The sequence below is a fragment of the Procambarus clarkii genome, chromosome 50 (assembly GCF_040958095.1).
Source record: "Procambarus clarkii isolate CNS0578487 chromosome 50, FALCON_Pclarkii_2.0, whole genome shotgun sequence".
Classification (NCBI taxonomy): Eukaryota; Metazoa; Arthropoda; class Malacostraca; order Decapoda; family Cambaridae; genus Procambarus; species Procambarus clarkii.
In genome coordinates, this window is record NC_091199.1 from 1648563 (window position 1) to 1664933 (window position 16371).

Consider the following 16371-nt stretch of genomic DNA (forward strand, 5'->3'; position numbering starts at 1 on the left):
CCTGTCATGTTTTTCCCTAAGAGAGAGAGAGAGAGAGAGAGAGAGAGAGAGAGAGAGAGAGAGAGAGAGAGAGAGAGAGAGAGAGAGAGAGAGAGAGAGAGAGAGAGAGAGAGAGAGAGAGAGAGAGAGAGAGAGGCTTGAGGGTGAGGGAGAAGAGAGGGCATGGGGAATAATGGAGGCCTTGGGGGGTGGGGGAGAAGGGTGGACTTGGGGAGGGGGGCAGTGGGGTGAGGGTGCCCTAGATGGGCACCTGGAAAGGGGGGTTAGATAGGGGTTGAGGCAGATAGGACGTCTATTAGGTGAAACTTAGGGGTGGTGCTTCTCTCACTGAGGCTGTTGAACTGCTAGTGGAGAGTTCCCCACTCCCCTCTGAGATTGTAGCATTCAGGGTTGTGGTTCCCTGATTCTTTTCTTTTTCTCTGCGCTCCTTCCTCATGGCTGCTGCCCTCATTCTCTCGTACCTTGTCATATCCCTCTGCAGGAGTACTTTTTTGAACTTCAGTAAATTTGCTAGTCCACTCTTTTTTGCTAACAGGTCCTCATTTTTATTCTCACTTGTGAATACCACCTTTATCAATCGGTCTCTTTCCTTGTTTTACTGCCTGAGCCTAAAAACCTTTTTTAATATTCTGGTCAGCTCTCTCCATCTTTACCCCTTTAAGGGTCTCATTAACTTCTTTTTTGTCCTTGTCTCTCCACTCCGCTGGACTGGTTCGTGTTTGCTCTTTAATGCCTACTCTTACTCCTGCTCTTTTTTTCTCTATCAGCCAGCTAGTACATCTAGCTGCTTCATGAGAAGAAGACACTTCCATGGCAACTTCCCAAACTGCAGACCTAGCTTCAGGGTTCTTTTTTAAACAAGTCTGCATATTAGGGTTGTATTTTAGAAGTCCCCTCTACAGGAACATTACCATCTCCCTGAGGGATGGTTTGTGTCTGGTATTAGGGAGGATTCTCTTTCAGGCTTCTTATTTCCTCCTTTGCTGCCTTTAGCTCAACCTGCAGGCTGGTTACTATCTCCCTCATTGCCCTGAGTCTTTACCTGCTTGATATCTGCTTGATGGGGTTCTGGAAGTTCTTCTACTCTCCAAGCCTGGCCCGAATCCAGGCTTGACTTGTGAGAGTTTGGTCCACCAGGCTGTTGCTTGGAGCAGCTCGCAGGCTCACATACCCACCACAGCCCGGTTGATCCAGAACTTTTCTTAGAAAACAGTCCAGTTTTCTCTTGAAGATGTCCATGGTTATTCCGGCAATATTTTTTCACTGAATTCACTCCACATTTGTGCAAATGTCTCCCTAATCAAGGAATCCTGTCCCTCCCCTTCCTCTGGGTTTGTTCCTGCCATATATGTCACCCTGCCTTTGTCTCCCTGAGTTTGTCTGCCTGTCATGTTTTTCCCTAAGAGAGAGAGAGAGAGAGAGAGAGAGAGAGAGAGAAAGAGAGAGAGAGAGAGAGAGAGAGAGAGAGAGAGAGAGAGAGAGAGAGAGAGAGAGAGAGAGAGAGAGAGAGAGAGAGAGAGAGAGAGAGAGAGAGAGAGAGAGAGAGAGAGAGAGAGATAGAGAGAGATAGAGAGAGATAGAGAGAGACCCAGCAAACACAAATCATCTAGGAAACGTTCGTCTATCTCTTCCCATAGGTGTGGGAATGATTTGCATTGAGAATGGTGCAGGAGAGCCTTTGAGAAACTTTTAATCAAAAAATCCAAACTCAAAGGTTTTATAATAATTTGTTTTTCTACAACTATTTTGTTCCTAATGTATTACAAATAGTTTTTACATGTTTAAAGATAAGATTCATGGTGTTATTTTGTAAAATTCATTAATAAATTGTGAATGATATATATTGGCTCAGTGAAACGTTCAAAATCCATTTAGTTATAATATATGATCAGAAAAAAATAGTTTTCAAAATTTTCTAAAAATCGCTCTTTTTACACAATTTGACTCCTTATGCATTCCAATAAACACTAATATCATGTTTAAATATATAATTTATGTATTATTCCCTAAAATAATTTATATAAATTATAAAAGTTGCTGGAAAGAGGTGTGAAAGAATCTGAAAACTTTTTGTTGTCTTATATATTGGCGTGTTCTTATTAACTATGTCTCAAGTGCACAGTTTATCAAACAAGAAGATTAACATTCGTCAACCCAGAAAATCTTATATGTTATCTTGCTGGTGCAAAATGGGTGAATCTTTAGGAACAGCTAGTATTTATATGACAAATGGTGTTTTCCCTAACTCAAACAATGTAGGGTTTATTATTCTACACATATTTCTAATGACTCTTAGATGTTTACATTCTCTGAAGTATAATTGTGAAGGCTGTGTCCATCACTCTCAACACAGATTCTTAAACTCCTCTCTGCAGGTTCAACTATATAATTAGTTTCCATTCTGAATCTCCATGGACATTTGTATCCAAAATGAAACCAATGTGGTTTCCTTCAGCGCCTTCAGCCAGCACATTTGCTCATTCATTTCCACAGATTCCAACATGGTAGGGGATTTACAGAAATTTGGATATTCATATTGTTATATATTAAAAATATGAATGCAGTTCAATATAATAAGACAAATACATGAGTTTATGATAAATTCGTTTTCTGTGATATACCATCGATATGCTCTTTTTTTCTTTAAACGGCAGACTAACCTAAATCACGATTGAAAGAATATATTGCTTTTTAAGAATTAAGCTCCACCACTGACCACCAATTAAGTGCTCACATCAACAGAGTTGATGTATAAATGGTCAATGCTCAACAGAGTTAGTATAAATGGGGTTAAGTCAGAGTTGGAAAATGTTGTAGGTTGAATACCTCAAAGCTCTGTCCTGGGACCTCTGTTGTTTATAATACTCAAATCAAATCAAATGTTTATTTAGGTAAGGTACATACATACAAGCATACAAGAGATTTTACAAAGAGTAATGAGTTCATAGATAGGGCTAGTACATACAATGCCTAAAGCTACTATTACGCAAAGCGTTTGGGGCATGAAAAACAAAGGGATGAGGTAGCTCAAGCTATTCTCACCCCATTCAGTACAACGTGTTAAAACATACATAGACACACATCACAAATAAACATATTACCAAACATTCTGAGAGATAAACATATACATTTCCTCCTTCACAAGTAGTATGTTATCAGACGTACACACAAATACTTTTATGACCTAGGTATACTGTATAGACAATTTGCAAGACACCTGCAGATAATTCAACAAAATATTACAGTCTTGGTGCAAAATTCTTATATCTCACAAGAATATCATCAACCTTTCCGTTGTGACACATCCAGGCTATTTGTTCAGGAACAGTCCTTATCTCAGTGTTTCTATATACATTAATCAACGGACAATCAAGAACATAATGGACCAGGGTGTGAGACCTTAACATACCACATAGTTTACACTTCGTGTCGTTATCATGAACATCTATCCCATATTCCCGGTAATATTTGTACCCAAGCCTGAGCCGCATGTACACAGAGTCACTCCAAGCATTTCTCCTTTTACCATAAGTGAAATGGGTGTTTTGACTCACATACATGTAGTGTTGCATGGTTTGACTTCTCTCATACATTATCTCTCTCCTCTCCACTCCCGCCTGTGCCTGAATATTTCTGATTTTGCTTCTTATTTGTCTCATTGTGTATTCACATTCAATGTCAACTTCAGGTTTTGATGTGGCACGTTTGGCCAAGTCATCCGCCACCTCGTTGAGCACTATTCCAACATGAGATGGAACAGTTCAATATGAGTTAGTTAGTTTAGTTCATTTATTATGCACCCCATACCCATCTTGTGGGCGGTAGTGGAAAGGGTTACAGAGGCACATAATGGGCTCAGGGACTGAACCCCACAATTCATTTAGCTAACACTTTCGCTCGGGGATGACGCAGCATTGCGTCATCCGTTTACTGGCGGTAATGCCGGGGATGACGCAGCTGTGCGTCATCCACTTTAAAAATTCGCCAAAAATCAGGTTTTTATCAGATTTTTTTGGGACTGGTTTTAAAATGCGCGCCGATGTCTTCCCATTTTCTTTGTTGCGCCTAGTGGCCCGCAGGCGGCGCAGCAATCGCCGTCGGCCCATTGTTTTCGCTCCACTGTTGTGACCGGTGTTGCCTCCCCTCGCGTCTCAAACGTGTGAACATTTCGGCTATTTTCCGTGGCTATATTTCTTACTGCGGCTTCAGAAATTATCTACGCTTACTCCACGATGGATAGTGATCATGAACAAGGCCCTTCCAGGAAGAAAATTGCGAAAGAAAGGCGTGAAAAACAGAAGCTGAGTAGTGTACAGGAGAAGTACAAGCATGTGAGACTAACTCCCTCTAAGTTTCAGGCTGTATTTGACGATTTGTCTGGGTCATCTAGTGATGAAACTGATGTTGGTATTGATACTGATGCAAGTAGTGAACATTTAGAAACAGAGACGGCCGATGAGGATTTTGATAGTGATGAAAGTGAGGACAGTGAGGAGTCTGAGGTCGAGATTGCCACTCGTGCACGGTGCGGTACTGGAGCTCGTGCTAGAGCCAGACGTACCACACGTACCCCAGCACCAACAGATTCTGATGATGGATGGTGTAGTGACAATACTGCACCCTTTGTGGACAATTTTACAGGTACACCAGGCTTGACTGTTCCTGTACCTACCACTGTTCTTGGATTCATTCAACTCTTTCTGACACAAAAATTGGTGAAATATATTGCCTATGAAACAAATTTATATGCTTCCCAAAATAAGGCAGGTACTGGGCAAAGTACAAAGCACAGATGGCAACCAGTGACAGTGAAGGAAATTGCTAGATATATGGGACTGACGATCTTGATGGGTATTTGCCGGTTTCCCGTATTGTACAGGCAATGTTGTTCTTCAATTGGCCCTTATATGCACATATCCATCTGAAGAATTCTATTAGGAACATTTTCATACCTAAATGAGCGCTGTAACACGAAAATTGAGATTACCACCAGGAAATAATACTAAACATATGTGGGCAGGAATTGGGATTGTAGCAGGAAGGCGTCTGAGCACTCACTCATGGCTAACGCGTGGCCCGTCTTCAACTCGTCGGCGGTTGGAGCGTAACCAGGTTTTTTATTTTATATGCTAATATTCCTCTAGAGAATTCTATTACGAATCCATTGAGACCAAAATGAAAGACCTAGGACGAAAATTGAGGTGACCAGAGTGAAAAGAGTGAACACATTTTATCGCGTTTGCGTGCTCCCGGGTAACTCGTTCGCACTTTCTCTGCTGGTTGCGGGTAATTAGCCGGGCTTTTGGAGTTTATATGCATTTAGTGCTGTAGAGAATTTTATTGCGAACACAATGATACCAAATTTAATCTCGTAGAACGAAAATTGAGGTGACAAAGTTGAAGAGAGTATACGCTTTTCGGAATTGACGCGCCCTTCCGTGACACGCTGGGGCTCATATCGCCTGTGTAAGGGCAGTTGAACTCCCGGTTGCAATTCTTTTACCGTGTCGGAAGCAATTCTTTTACCATGTCATGGCATAGTCGATTAAAGTGCTTCTGGGATCCTCTCGGACGTAGGTTCGAACCCTCATTACGGCCCTTGTGGATTAGTTCTTATGATGCATCACGCTATTGTGATTTCTGTGTGTAATGAAGTAAGGGCGAAGAGGTAGAACAGGTTATTGACAGAGCTCGGGTGCATGGAGGAATTGTTTAAACCCAGGTTTGTGTCTCGGAGAGACTGCAAGATCCGTGTGAGGGCAGGTGAACTCCCGGTTGCAATTATTTTACCATGTCGTGGCACAGTCGATTATGGCGCGTCAAGTTCAAATTCAAGTATGTTTATTGAGACAAGAAAGAAATACATGTCAAAGAGATAAAGTTGCTTAGGCTATTTCTAACCCCCCCCCCCCCCCCCCTCCCCCGCAAGGCGCGTCTGGGATCCTTTCGGATGTGGGGTCGAACCCTCATCACGGCCCTTGTGGATTTGCTCGCTTGATTCACCACGCTGTTGTAATTTCTGTGTGTAATGTAGTGTAGTGTAAGCGAAGGTTTGTCCATTTGTTTCTGCCTCGGCTGGGAAACGAACTAGGGGCCCCTTAGGACTACGATCCCCGAGTGTTTTCCGCTCAGTGGTGTGTGCGTGTGTGTGTGCATGTGTGTGCGTGCGTTTGCGTGTGCGTGCAGGTGTGTAAACATGTGTACATGTCACTAAACTCTGTAATCCATATGTGTGGTGTCTCCACCCACAGGGTCCTGTGCTCTGTACAAGATAAACCAAGCCGGGTGGTGGTACAATGGGTGCACTGATGTTGATGCCACGAGTCTCCATAGTGACATGAGCACAAAATACTGGACGCCAGGTGACAGAGACAGGGAGTATCTCCGGCAGATACAAATGATGATACGACCCCAGAACTTCCCAGCTTGTCACCAGTGATTGTTGGTAAGATAATGTGCTGGTGAGCTGGGCGTGGTGCATCCCTATTACTGCCTTGCCTATTACTGCCTTACCTATTATTGCCTTGCCTATTACTGCCTTGCCTATTACTGCCTTACCTATTATTGCCTTGCCTATTACTGCCTTGCCTATTACTTCCTTACCTATTACTGCCTTACCTATCATTGCCTTGCCTATTACTGCCTTGTCTATTAACGCCTTACCTATTACTGCCTTACCTTCTACTGTGTAAACTATTAATGCCTTACCTATTACCGCATTACATGTTATTCCTTACCTCTTACTGTCATGCTATTACTGACATGCCTATTACTGCCTTGCCTATTAATACCTTCCCTATTAGCACCTTACCTATTACTGCCTTGCCTATTAATACCTTCCCTATTAGCACCTTACCTATTACTGCCTTGCCTATTACTGCCATACCTACTACTGTGTTAACTAGTACTGCCTTAACTATTACTGCCTTCCCTATTAGCTCTTTATCTATTACTGCCTACACGTTATTTCTTACCTATTACTGGCTTATCTATTACTGTTATACCTACTATTGTATTAACTATTATTGCCTTACCTATTACCGCATTACATGTTATTCCTTACCTATTAGTGACTAATGGCCTTGCTATTAGTGACATGCCTATTACTGCCTTGCCTATTAGTGCCTTGCTTATTAGCACCTTACCTATTACTGCCTTACCAATTACTGCCCCACCTATTAGAGCCTTGCCTATTGCTGCGTTACCTATTTGTGCCTTACCAATTAGTAATTTAACAATAATTACCTTACCTACTAATTCCTTACACGTTAGGGCCTTAACTAATAGTGCCTTACCTATTACAAGATTGCCTGATATTGCCTTTGCTATTACCATCGTACCAATTACAGCTTTACCTATTACTTTTTTACCAATTAGTGCCTTACCTATTAATGATTAAGTGGCGGTGTGGTAATATGATAGAAGTAGTGAGTAGGGGGTGGGATTAACCTATTAGCGCCTAACCTACGAGTGCTTACCTATTAGTGCCACACCTACAATTACTTACCTATTAGTGCCATACCTACTATTACTTACCTATTAGTGCCATACCTACTATTACTTACCTATTAGTGTCTTACCTACTAGTGCTTACCTATTAGTGCCTTACCTACAAGTGCTTACCAATTAGTGCCTTGCCTACTAGTGCTTACCTATTAGTGCCTATCCTACTAGAGCTTAATTATTTGTACCATACCTACTAGTGCTTACCTATTAGTGGCTGATGTGGGATAATCCTAGCAGCTTTAATTCCTTTTAATTCTGTAAATACTCAAATATTTATTTTTAAATTGACTTTAATATGATATTTTATTTGATTATTTCTCTTAGTTCTTAGTAATAAGTTAGTTAATTAGATAGTAGTAAGTAATTAAGTAAGTAAGTAGACTGTATGTACTGATTCAGCTGCTTGAATTTATCTCACATATGTGGAGGGACAATTTGTAGCTTAAACCACTTTGAGATGGCTCCTTGAAAAACCACAAATTGTTTACCTAGTCTTTGATATATAAATTATAATTCATACCACATATGGTGGTCTAATCTACTATTATACCACAGTTATGAAATTTATAACTACTAATACTATGTCTACAGTATTGAACAAAAAAGGGGCCCTAGCTGTTCCTGTTGATGGGGGCCTGCTAAGGCTGTGTATTGTAGCATCAAAATTGGGTGTGGCCCTGTGTCTCTGAGTGCCACGTAATGGCGGCTGTCTGGAGGCCTGCAAGGCTTGATGTACTGCTAGTGGTAGCAATTTCTATAAATATGTTGGGAGCCAGCTTCCTGCTTTACTAACTTCCCTCACAATTACCTGTTTGGGATGTAAGGAATTAATAAAGGTTCCCTAAACATATGTATACAGGTATGACATGTAATATGTGTGTGTAGAGCTGAGTACGTACGTGTTAGTGGGTTTAATCCCACAGTATAACCGCCTACCTATTTATGAATAAAATGGCCAAATTAAACTATAAATACTTGGTATGACGGATACTGGTGTTGCTGTGGTTGTTGAGAGGCTGTTGTGCTGGTTGCTCGCTTGTTGACACGTAGTCTGGGTGTCTAACGAGTAAAACCAGCTCATATGGAGAGAGCACTCTACAGTATGTTGTTTGTTGTTATTCTGTCTACGTGAGGAAACTCCCGAGGGAGACGAACTCAAATGTTTGGAGGTTCTATTTATGTTTAAGGAATAGAGTGTTAAGCTATATTCCTAGTGATGGAAATTATATTCAGTCTTAGTGAACACTTTTTTATTAAGTATAAAGACTACACTATTGTTTAAAAGAAATCAGAGTAATAATAAATATGTGGCATCGATGACATCACAGAATCACCCATTCTCTTTTCTTTAAGGGGGATAACTCATGTTATTATGTGTGTCAGATTCCGACATAATTCCGGGGGGAAGGAACACGGGTCGAAGTCCCGGTAAGGACTGCAATCACTTTATTCCTCTCCTTCAGAATTATAGTGCTGCTTTAATTTTAGTTTACATTTTTGTGCTGCAGTTCTTAGGGGACGGATGTCCCGTACTGGTGTTTCGGGTGCTGGACGTCGTTGAACGTCTTCTTTTCCTGCCAGTTCTAAAGGAACTAATTTCTCTAATGTTTTGAGAGTAGTGTTGCCTCAGCTTTTTACTTTCACTATTCTCAAGATGCCCTGGCTGTCTGGATGAACAGAGACTATTTGGCCTATAGGTCACTCTGAGCGTGGCCCATCGCTGTCCACCAGGGTTCAAGTTAATTCTGTTGTAGGGGGTTGTTTGCCCCGTAATGATACTCCCTCAGAGCAGTAAGGTATTCTCGAGTCTATACGTCATTCCACCAACTTATCACCCCTGATAGATGTTTAAAACGTTGAACCAAATTACTCTCTCGGACATAGAAAGGATCCTCTGGTTCCTTGTCTGTGAGGGACACAAGGGTACTGAAAGGTCTCCCATACATCAGATGAGCTGGACTTAGTGGTTCACGCTGCAAAACATCATCAGAGAGGTAGGTAAGTGGTCGGTTATTAACTCGTGCTGGTGTTATACTCAAATTCTATGACAAGTTGGAACATAACCAATCACAGGCGAGTAGGCCTCTGACGTCATGCCAGACAGACAAACACCAGCCGTGCTCCCAGCAGGCTCAGTTCCCTCACAGACCCAGAGTAGGTGGACCTCGACTGGCCAGTTATACACGTTGTTGCCTCACTCAATAAATCTACAGAAGTGCCTACTGTGTTTAATATTCAACCCCACAAGGCAACGAATACTGGTGGCAGCGGTGGGATCGAATTCTTGAATTGTGAGCAAATATCTAGCAAACTTTCCAACTGGATTCTTATTTTTGAACAAGGGAATTAATGGTTGGTGATCTGTAAGAACATGAACTGGGTAATTATAAATTGTATCCTACAAGGCAACGAATACTTCTATCTCTATGGCTATGGTTTGGAGCTCCTGTAAGTCAATCTTTTGGCGGTGTAGGGATATCTGTAGAGAATGTTTCACCGTACCAAATCATGCGTTCATAGAAGCCTCCGTGCCTTGGGAGGTATCAATTTCCAGTGGCACTGCCGTTGATTTAGGGCCGTGCGTACCTTTGGGTGTGTCCAGATTTTCCTCAGACATGCTTCTCCTGCCACTAAGTTGGACCCATTGTCTGAGATCATTAACTTAGGACAGGATCTACATGAAGCAAACTTGTGGAAAGCCTGTAAGAATACCTCGGCACTTATATTGGGAGTCACTGCTAGATGGACTGCCCTTGTTGTGGCACAAGTAAAAAGACAGATATAGGCCGTTACTGGTTTTTTGTCCTTGGTGCCTGTTAATGTTAGTGCTCCTGTGAAATCTACTCCTGTAGTCTCAATGGGACGAATATGTACAACTCGTTCCTTTGTAAGTGGAGGAGAGCCTGGCTATGGACACACTCTGGCATTGTATCTCTGGCAAATAACACAGGATTTAATTATTGATTTTACAGTCTGCCTACCTTGGGGTATCCAGTACTGTTGTCTGAAGTCTGTGAGAGTATCTAATACCCCACCATGCAGATTGTTGTATTTGTGTATGTGTAACACAATTAATTTGCTTACTATGTGGTGACGAGGAAGCAATATTGGATTTTTTGCTTCCAGATCTATGTCAGCATGCTGTAAGCGGCCTCCGCATCTGATAATGTTATAATTGTCGGTGTCTAACCAGAGACCCAGATCATTTTGTAGCTTCTTAGGAACATTGTCAAATTCTGTCCCGAATGTGTCGGTCTGAGCTCTTTTTGACCCAGTACCTTAGGGCACTAGGAAATTTATGCTTGATTCCTATTTTCTTTAGAAAATCAAACACTACTTGGGTGACATCTATTAGTTTGTTCAGTTCAGAGTACCGATTAGGATCAATTACCAAAGTCTGAGGTAGTTCTGGGTTCTCAGTGGGAACAGTGAAATTGGTCACAATGACTTGTGGCTTTTGTTTAAGGCACTGGTAGCTGATTAGCCACTGAGGACCATTGAACAACATCTCTGCTTTTGTTAATTGTCGTAAAGTCAGGCCTCGGGAGAGATAGTCTGCTGGATTCTCTTTGGTGGGTACATATCTCAGTTTATATCCTGCCGACAACTCTCGTATTTCCTTAACGCGGTTACTTACGTAAGGATTTTTACTATTATTGTTTTTAACCCACTGTAGCACTGCCTAATTATCTGACCATACCACTGTTTCTTCAAAGTGGATGTTGCTTAAGGCTTTGATCAGATAATGAGCCCATCTTACACCTAGCAGTAAGGCTGTTAATTCCAGTTGTGGCAATGATTTTTTCTTTTAAGGTCCCACTCTGGCCTTTGATGTGAGCAAATTGGCTTGCCCTTTTAAGACCAGGTAAGCTACTGTGCCATAAGCCTTTCCTGAGGCAACACAGAATACATGTAGCTTAATTGGTTCTTTTTCATTCACTGTGTTCCGAGGGAATTTGACAGTGTCTAGGATACTTAAATCTTTCACTAACCCTTGCCATTTTTCTTGTAAGGTAGGTGTTAGAAGATCATCCCAGCCTATCTTTTGTTGCCAACATTCCTGCATTATCAACTTTCCATTAATTAAGATTGGACTTAATAGTTCTAATGGATCGAAGGGTTTGCTGACTTGTGAGAGTAATTTTCTCATTGTTAAGTTAGTGGTATCTGGCTCCACCGACTTGATTGTCAACTGATCTGTTGTTGTATGCCATTCAAAGCTTAGTACTTTTGTCCTCTCGGGTACCGGGTAGTCGGTAAATTCAGTTGCAATCAGTTGATTTAATTTGGCATTGTTGGAGACCCACGACTGGAGAGGCATATTTGCTCCCATTAATTCTCGATTGACCTCGTGGTATATGTTCAGCAGTTAACTCTCACGGCTGATTGTTCCTTGGAAATTGTCCACATACAAGTTATTGCTAATTTCTGTTTTGTTTGGGCTATTGGACTTCTTCAAGTGCGTATCTAAGGTAGAAATGGTGAAGACGTGGTGCCAAACAAAACAGATGCAAACCTGTAAGTGATTAATTCACTGTTTGGATCGTTAGGATCCTTGATCCATAGGAACTTAGTGAAGTTACGGTCTTCTTCTTGGAGACCTACCCTAAGGAAAGTCTTGCTGATTTTGGCCATATATGCGTAAGTCCTAATACGGAACTTTAACAGCAAGTCATATAGCCTTTGTGTCAGGCTAGGGCCAGTTTGAAGGCAGTCATTTAACGAAACACTATTCTGCCTTGTCTTAGCGCTGCAATTAAATACTATCCGTAGTGGGGGTAGTAGCAGAATTTTTCAGTACAAGGTGGTGTGGCATGTAGTGTCCTTCCTTTGGGTTATCATTTGTGACAAATTCGATAAATTTGTCATCGAGCTGCTTCTGTATTATTTCATGGTACAATTTTAAGTTCTCAGGATGTCTCTGTAAGCGCAACACCTGTGCTCTTAATTGGTTTTGTGCCATAAAATGGTTGACGGGTTGCTGAGGGTGTTTCAGCTTCCATGGTAACCTGACCCAGTATTGATTATCTCTGTAGATAACTGAGTCCAGGTATTGTTTATAAATCCAGTCGTCATCTGGGCTAGGTTGTTCAGGGACAATGCCGAGAGTTGCCAGGTCCCATAATTTATGTACTGGGGGATCAAGCTCATCCTCGGACATGTCTCTGAATTGCAGTGGAGACTGTTCTCCCAATCATGCAACCATTACTGGGTTGGCATGTTGGTGTTCTACAGGTGCGGGTTGCTTCAGTCGTAATACTGGGTCTGTTAGCAAATAGCCACCTGCAGATGGTAGCAAATTCATTCCCTGTTTCTCTTCCTTTCCTTTGATAAACTTATGGTAGACATCTGATCCCATAAGGATTCCAATATTGGAGAAGTTACCTTAAGGTTACCTTGAGGTGCTTCCGGGGCTTGGCGTCCCCGCGGCCCGGTCGTCGACCAGGCCTCCTGGTTGCCGGACTGATCAACCAGGCTGTTGGACGCGGCTGCTCGCAGCCTGATGTACGAGTCACAGCCTGGTTGATCAGGTATCCTTTGGAGGTGCTTATCCAGTTCTCTCTTAAACACTGTGAGGGGTCGGCCAGTTATGCCCCTTATGTGTAGTGGAAGCGTGTTGAACAGTCTCGGACCTCTGATGTTGATAGAGTTCTCTCTCAGAGTACCAGTTGCACCTCTGTTTTTCAACGGGGGTATTCTGCACATCCTGCCATGTCTTCTGGTCTCATGTGATTTTGTCAGCTAATTTGATCCCCTTCTCTTTCAGGAATTTGACTGTTGTCCCCTAGACCATATACATACAGGTCTGTTGGGAATCTATCTACTACTAGAGCTTGTATCGTTCTGACATAACCTCCTAACAGGAATCCTGCTATGTCTATTCGTGTCTCTCATACAGGTTAGAGTTTCAAGGCATCTACCAACTCCTTTGAGATAAAAGTCATTTTGGATCCTTGGTCAAATAATCTACGTCTCTGAATTTGAGTGATGACTGTTTACCTAGTCACGGAACCATCATTGGGTTGACTTGTTGGTTGTCTACAGGTGTGGGATGCTTTAGACTCAATTCTGGGCCAGTGAGCAAATTGCCTCCCGCAGATAATAACAGGTTCATTCCCTGCCGTTAAGTACTTTCAGCGATGAATTTATGGTAATGACCTACAAGGAATCCCATGTTGGAGAGGTGATCAGATGTTATTTTGTTGTCAGCCAACTTAATTCCCTTTTCCTGTAGGAATATGTCTGTTGTCCCTAGACCATAAACATATTGGTCAGATGGAATTTTGTCTACTACAATGGCCTGTACAATTCGGGGCATAACCGCCAAAATATACTAATGGCTGGACCACTTTATAGACTTGGGGTCCTGTGTTAGTCAGGAACTCCTAATATACTTAGTTTCACCTGTCGAACGGGTTTTAGTTTTAGATCATATGCTACTTTCTGTGTGACAAATGTCTTTTGGAATCCTAGGTCAAATAACGCACGAGTGGTGACCTTGGACCTTCTGTTTCTGATGAGTAGCTGGGCAGTGGGCAAAGCTGTGTTATTATCAGACTTTGTTGAAAGGACACATCCTGACGTACTTTACAGAACTGTATTGTAGTGAAAGTTTCTTCCTCCACCTGGGGTTTGGGAGACCTTGGTCTTTTGCCCCCACACAGTGCTGTATGGTGTTGACCCTTATTGCACCTATTGCAGATGTCCATTTGGGCTGCACAGGTATGGGGGTTATTTGACCTCAGACACCTGTGGATTTATGCAACTCTTTGAGTTGCTTTACACGTGTAGCACGATCAGGGTACTTAGCGCAGTTGTATATAGAATGTTCTTCATTACAGAACAAACACATCATCCAACCTACAGACCTTCGGAAGTCACCACCTTGGGTGATACATTAATCTCTAGGTTTGGAGGGATCTACTGCATGTACCCACCCTGTCTTGTTTCCATCTTGGAGTGGAGGTAGATGTTTTAGGTTTATTTGGAGTACTGCTTGTGTACTCAATGATTTACTGTGGCTGGTTAACGAAGGTTTTGGTGTAGATTTACCATCTGTGTTTGCTCTCTGTTATTCTATAAGAGAGCATAAACCTGTAATCTCCTGAACTGTTAGGGAAGATTTGTTATGGAAGGTACACAACTTATCCAGTTTTTCACTGGGTAATTTGCGTCTTACAATAACTTTAATTAACGAATCCACACCCTTTAAAGTAACCTTAAGGCTGGGTCCCATGACTAACGACTCAAGCTCCAATCTAAAGGCTTGGAGTGAGTCAGAGGTTCCCTCCGTGGATGGCAAGTCCAAAAATTATTGGACTTGCGAAAGTGTGACAGCTCGCTCTGTGTTAGCGTTCATTTTGGTATCATATGGTTGGCAATAGAATTCCCTACAGGGGTATATGCATATAAGGTCCAAAAGACCAACGTGCCTCCGGCACCAAACCCAAAAATCGTCCGAGTGTTACCCACGAGTGCAGAACAGCACTAAAATTTTATACACTTCAGTTTTGTCTCCTCAATTTTCGTGCTATATCGTTCACTTTTGGTATCAATTTATTCGCAATGTAATTCCATACAGGGGGTATATGCATATAAGGCCCAAAAGCCTGTCTCCCCCCCCCCCCATCCCCACACCAATGCCGAAAGTAGGCTAAGCAATACCCCGTGAGCGAGCACCCATTGGCAAACTTTTGCCATCTTATCTTGAGATGATTTTGGGGCTTTAGTGTCCCCGTGGCCCAGTCCTCGACCAGGCCTCCACCTCCAGGAAGCAGCCCATGATAGCTGACTAACTCCCAGGTACCTATTTTACTGCTAGGTAACAGGGGCATAGGGTGAAAGAAACTCTGCCTATTGTTTCTCGCCGGCGCCCGGGATCGAACCCGGGACCACAGGATCAGAAGTCCAGTGAGCTGTCCGCTCGGTCGACCGGCATTGGTGCTCCCGTTATCTGGTCTGGTAGCTGATTGAACAGCATGCGGGATTCGTAATCCTGTGGCCCGGGTTCGATTCCCGGCGCCGGCAGAGACAAATTACCAGAGTTTCTTTCACCCTGATGCTCCTCTTACCTAGGAGTAAATAGGTACCTGGGAGTTTGAAATCAGTTACGGGCTGCTTCTTGGGTGTGTGTGTGTGTGATAAATAAAATAGTTAGTTAGTGGTTAGTTGATTGATTGACAGTTGAGAGGTGGGCCGAAAGAGCAGAGCTCAAGCCCCTCGGGCACAACTAGGTTATCTTGAGATGATTTCGGGGCTTAGCGTCTCCGCGGCCCGGTCCTCGAACAGGCTCCTTTTTTTTACACATGCCCAGGAAGCAGCCCGTAGCAGCTGTCTAATTCCAAGGTACCTATTTACTGCTAGGTGAACAGGTCATCAGGGTGAAAGAAACTTTGCCCATTTATTACTGCCTCCACTGGGGATCGAACCCGGAACCTCAGGCCTACGAATCCTGAGCGCTGTCCACTCAGCTGTCAGGCCCCTAGTAAGTGGATGAATGGGCATAACAAAAGGGGATATTAATATGATATAGGATATTAATATCCTAACCCCTTGTAATGACCTATGTTAACCCCCTGTAATGACCAATCCTAATCCCCTGTAATGACCAATCCTAACCCCCTGTAATGACCCATCTTAACCCCCTGAAATGACCTATCCTAACTCCCCTGTAATGACCTATCCTAACACCCCCTGTAATGTCCTATCCTAACACCTCCTGTAATGACCTATCCTAACCCCCCCTGTAATGACCTATCCTAACCCCCCTGTAATGACCTATCCTAATCCCCTTGTAATGACCTATCCTAACACCCCTGTAATGAACAATCCTAACCCCCTGTAATGACCTATCCTATCCTATCC

The 16371-nt window shown here is 42.7% G+C and overlaps 1 protein-coding gene across 1 annotated transcript in view; it reads left to right on the plus strand.

The window, feature by feature from the left end:
• Positions 1 to 16371, plus strand: part of LOC123772633 (fibroleukin) — a 337231-nt gene that overhangs the window by 289670 nt on the left and 31190 nt on the right. Inside the window, exon 9 of the mRNA XM_069303387.1 lies at positions 6252 to 6445. Within this exon, the coding sequence (XP_069159488.1) occupies positions 6252 to 6439 (188 nt within the window). The 3' untranslated portion in view covers positions 6440 to 6445. The remainder of the gene's footprint in view (positions 1 to 6251; positions 6446 to 16371) is intronic.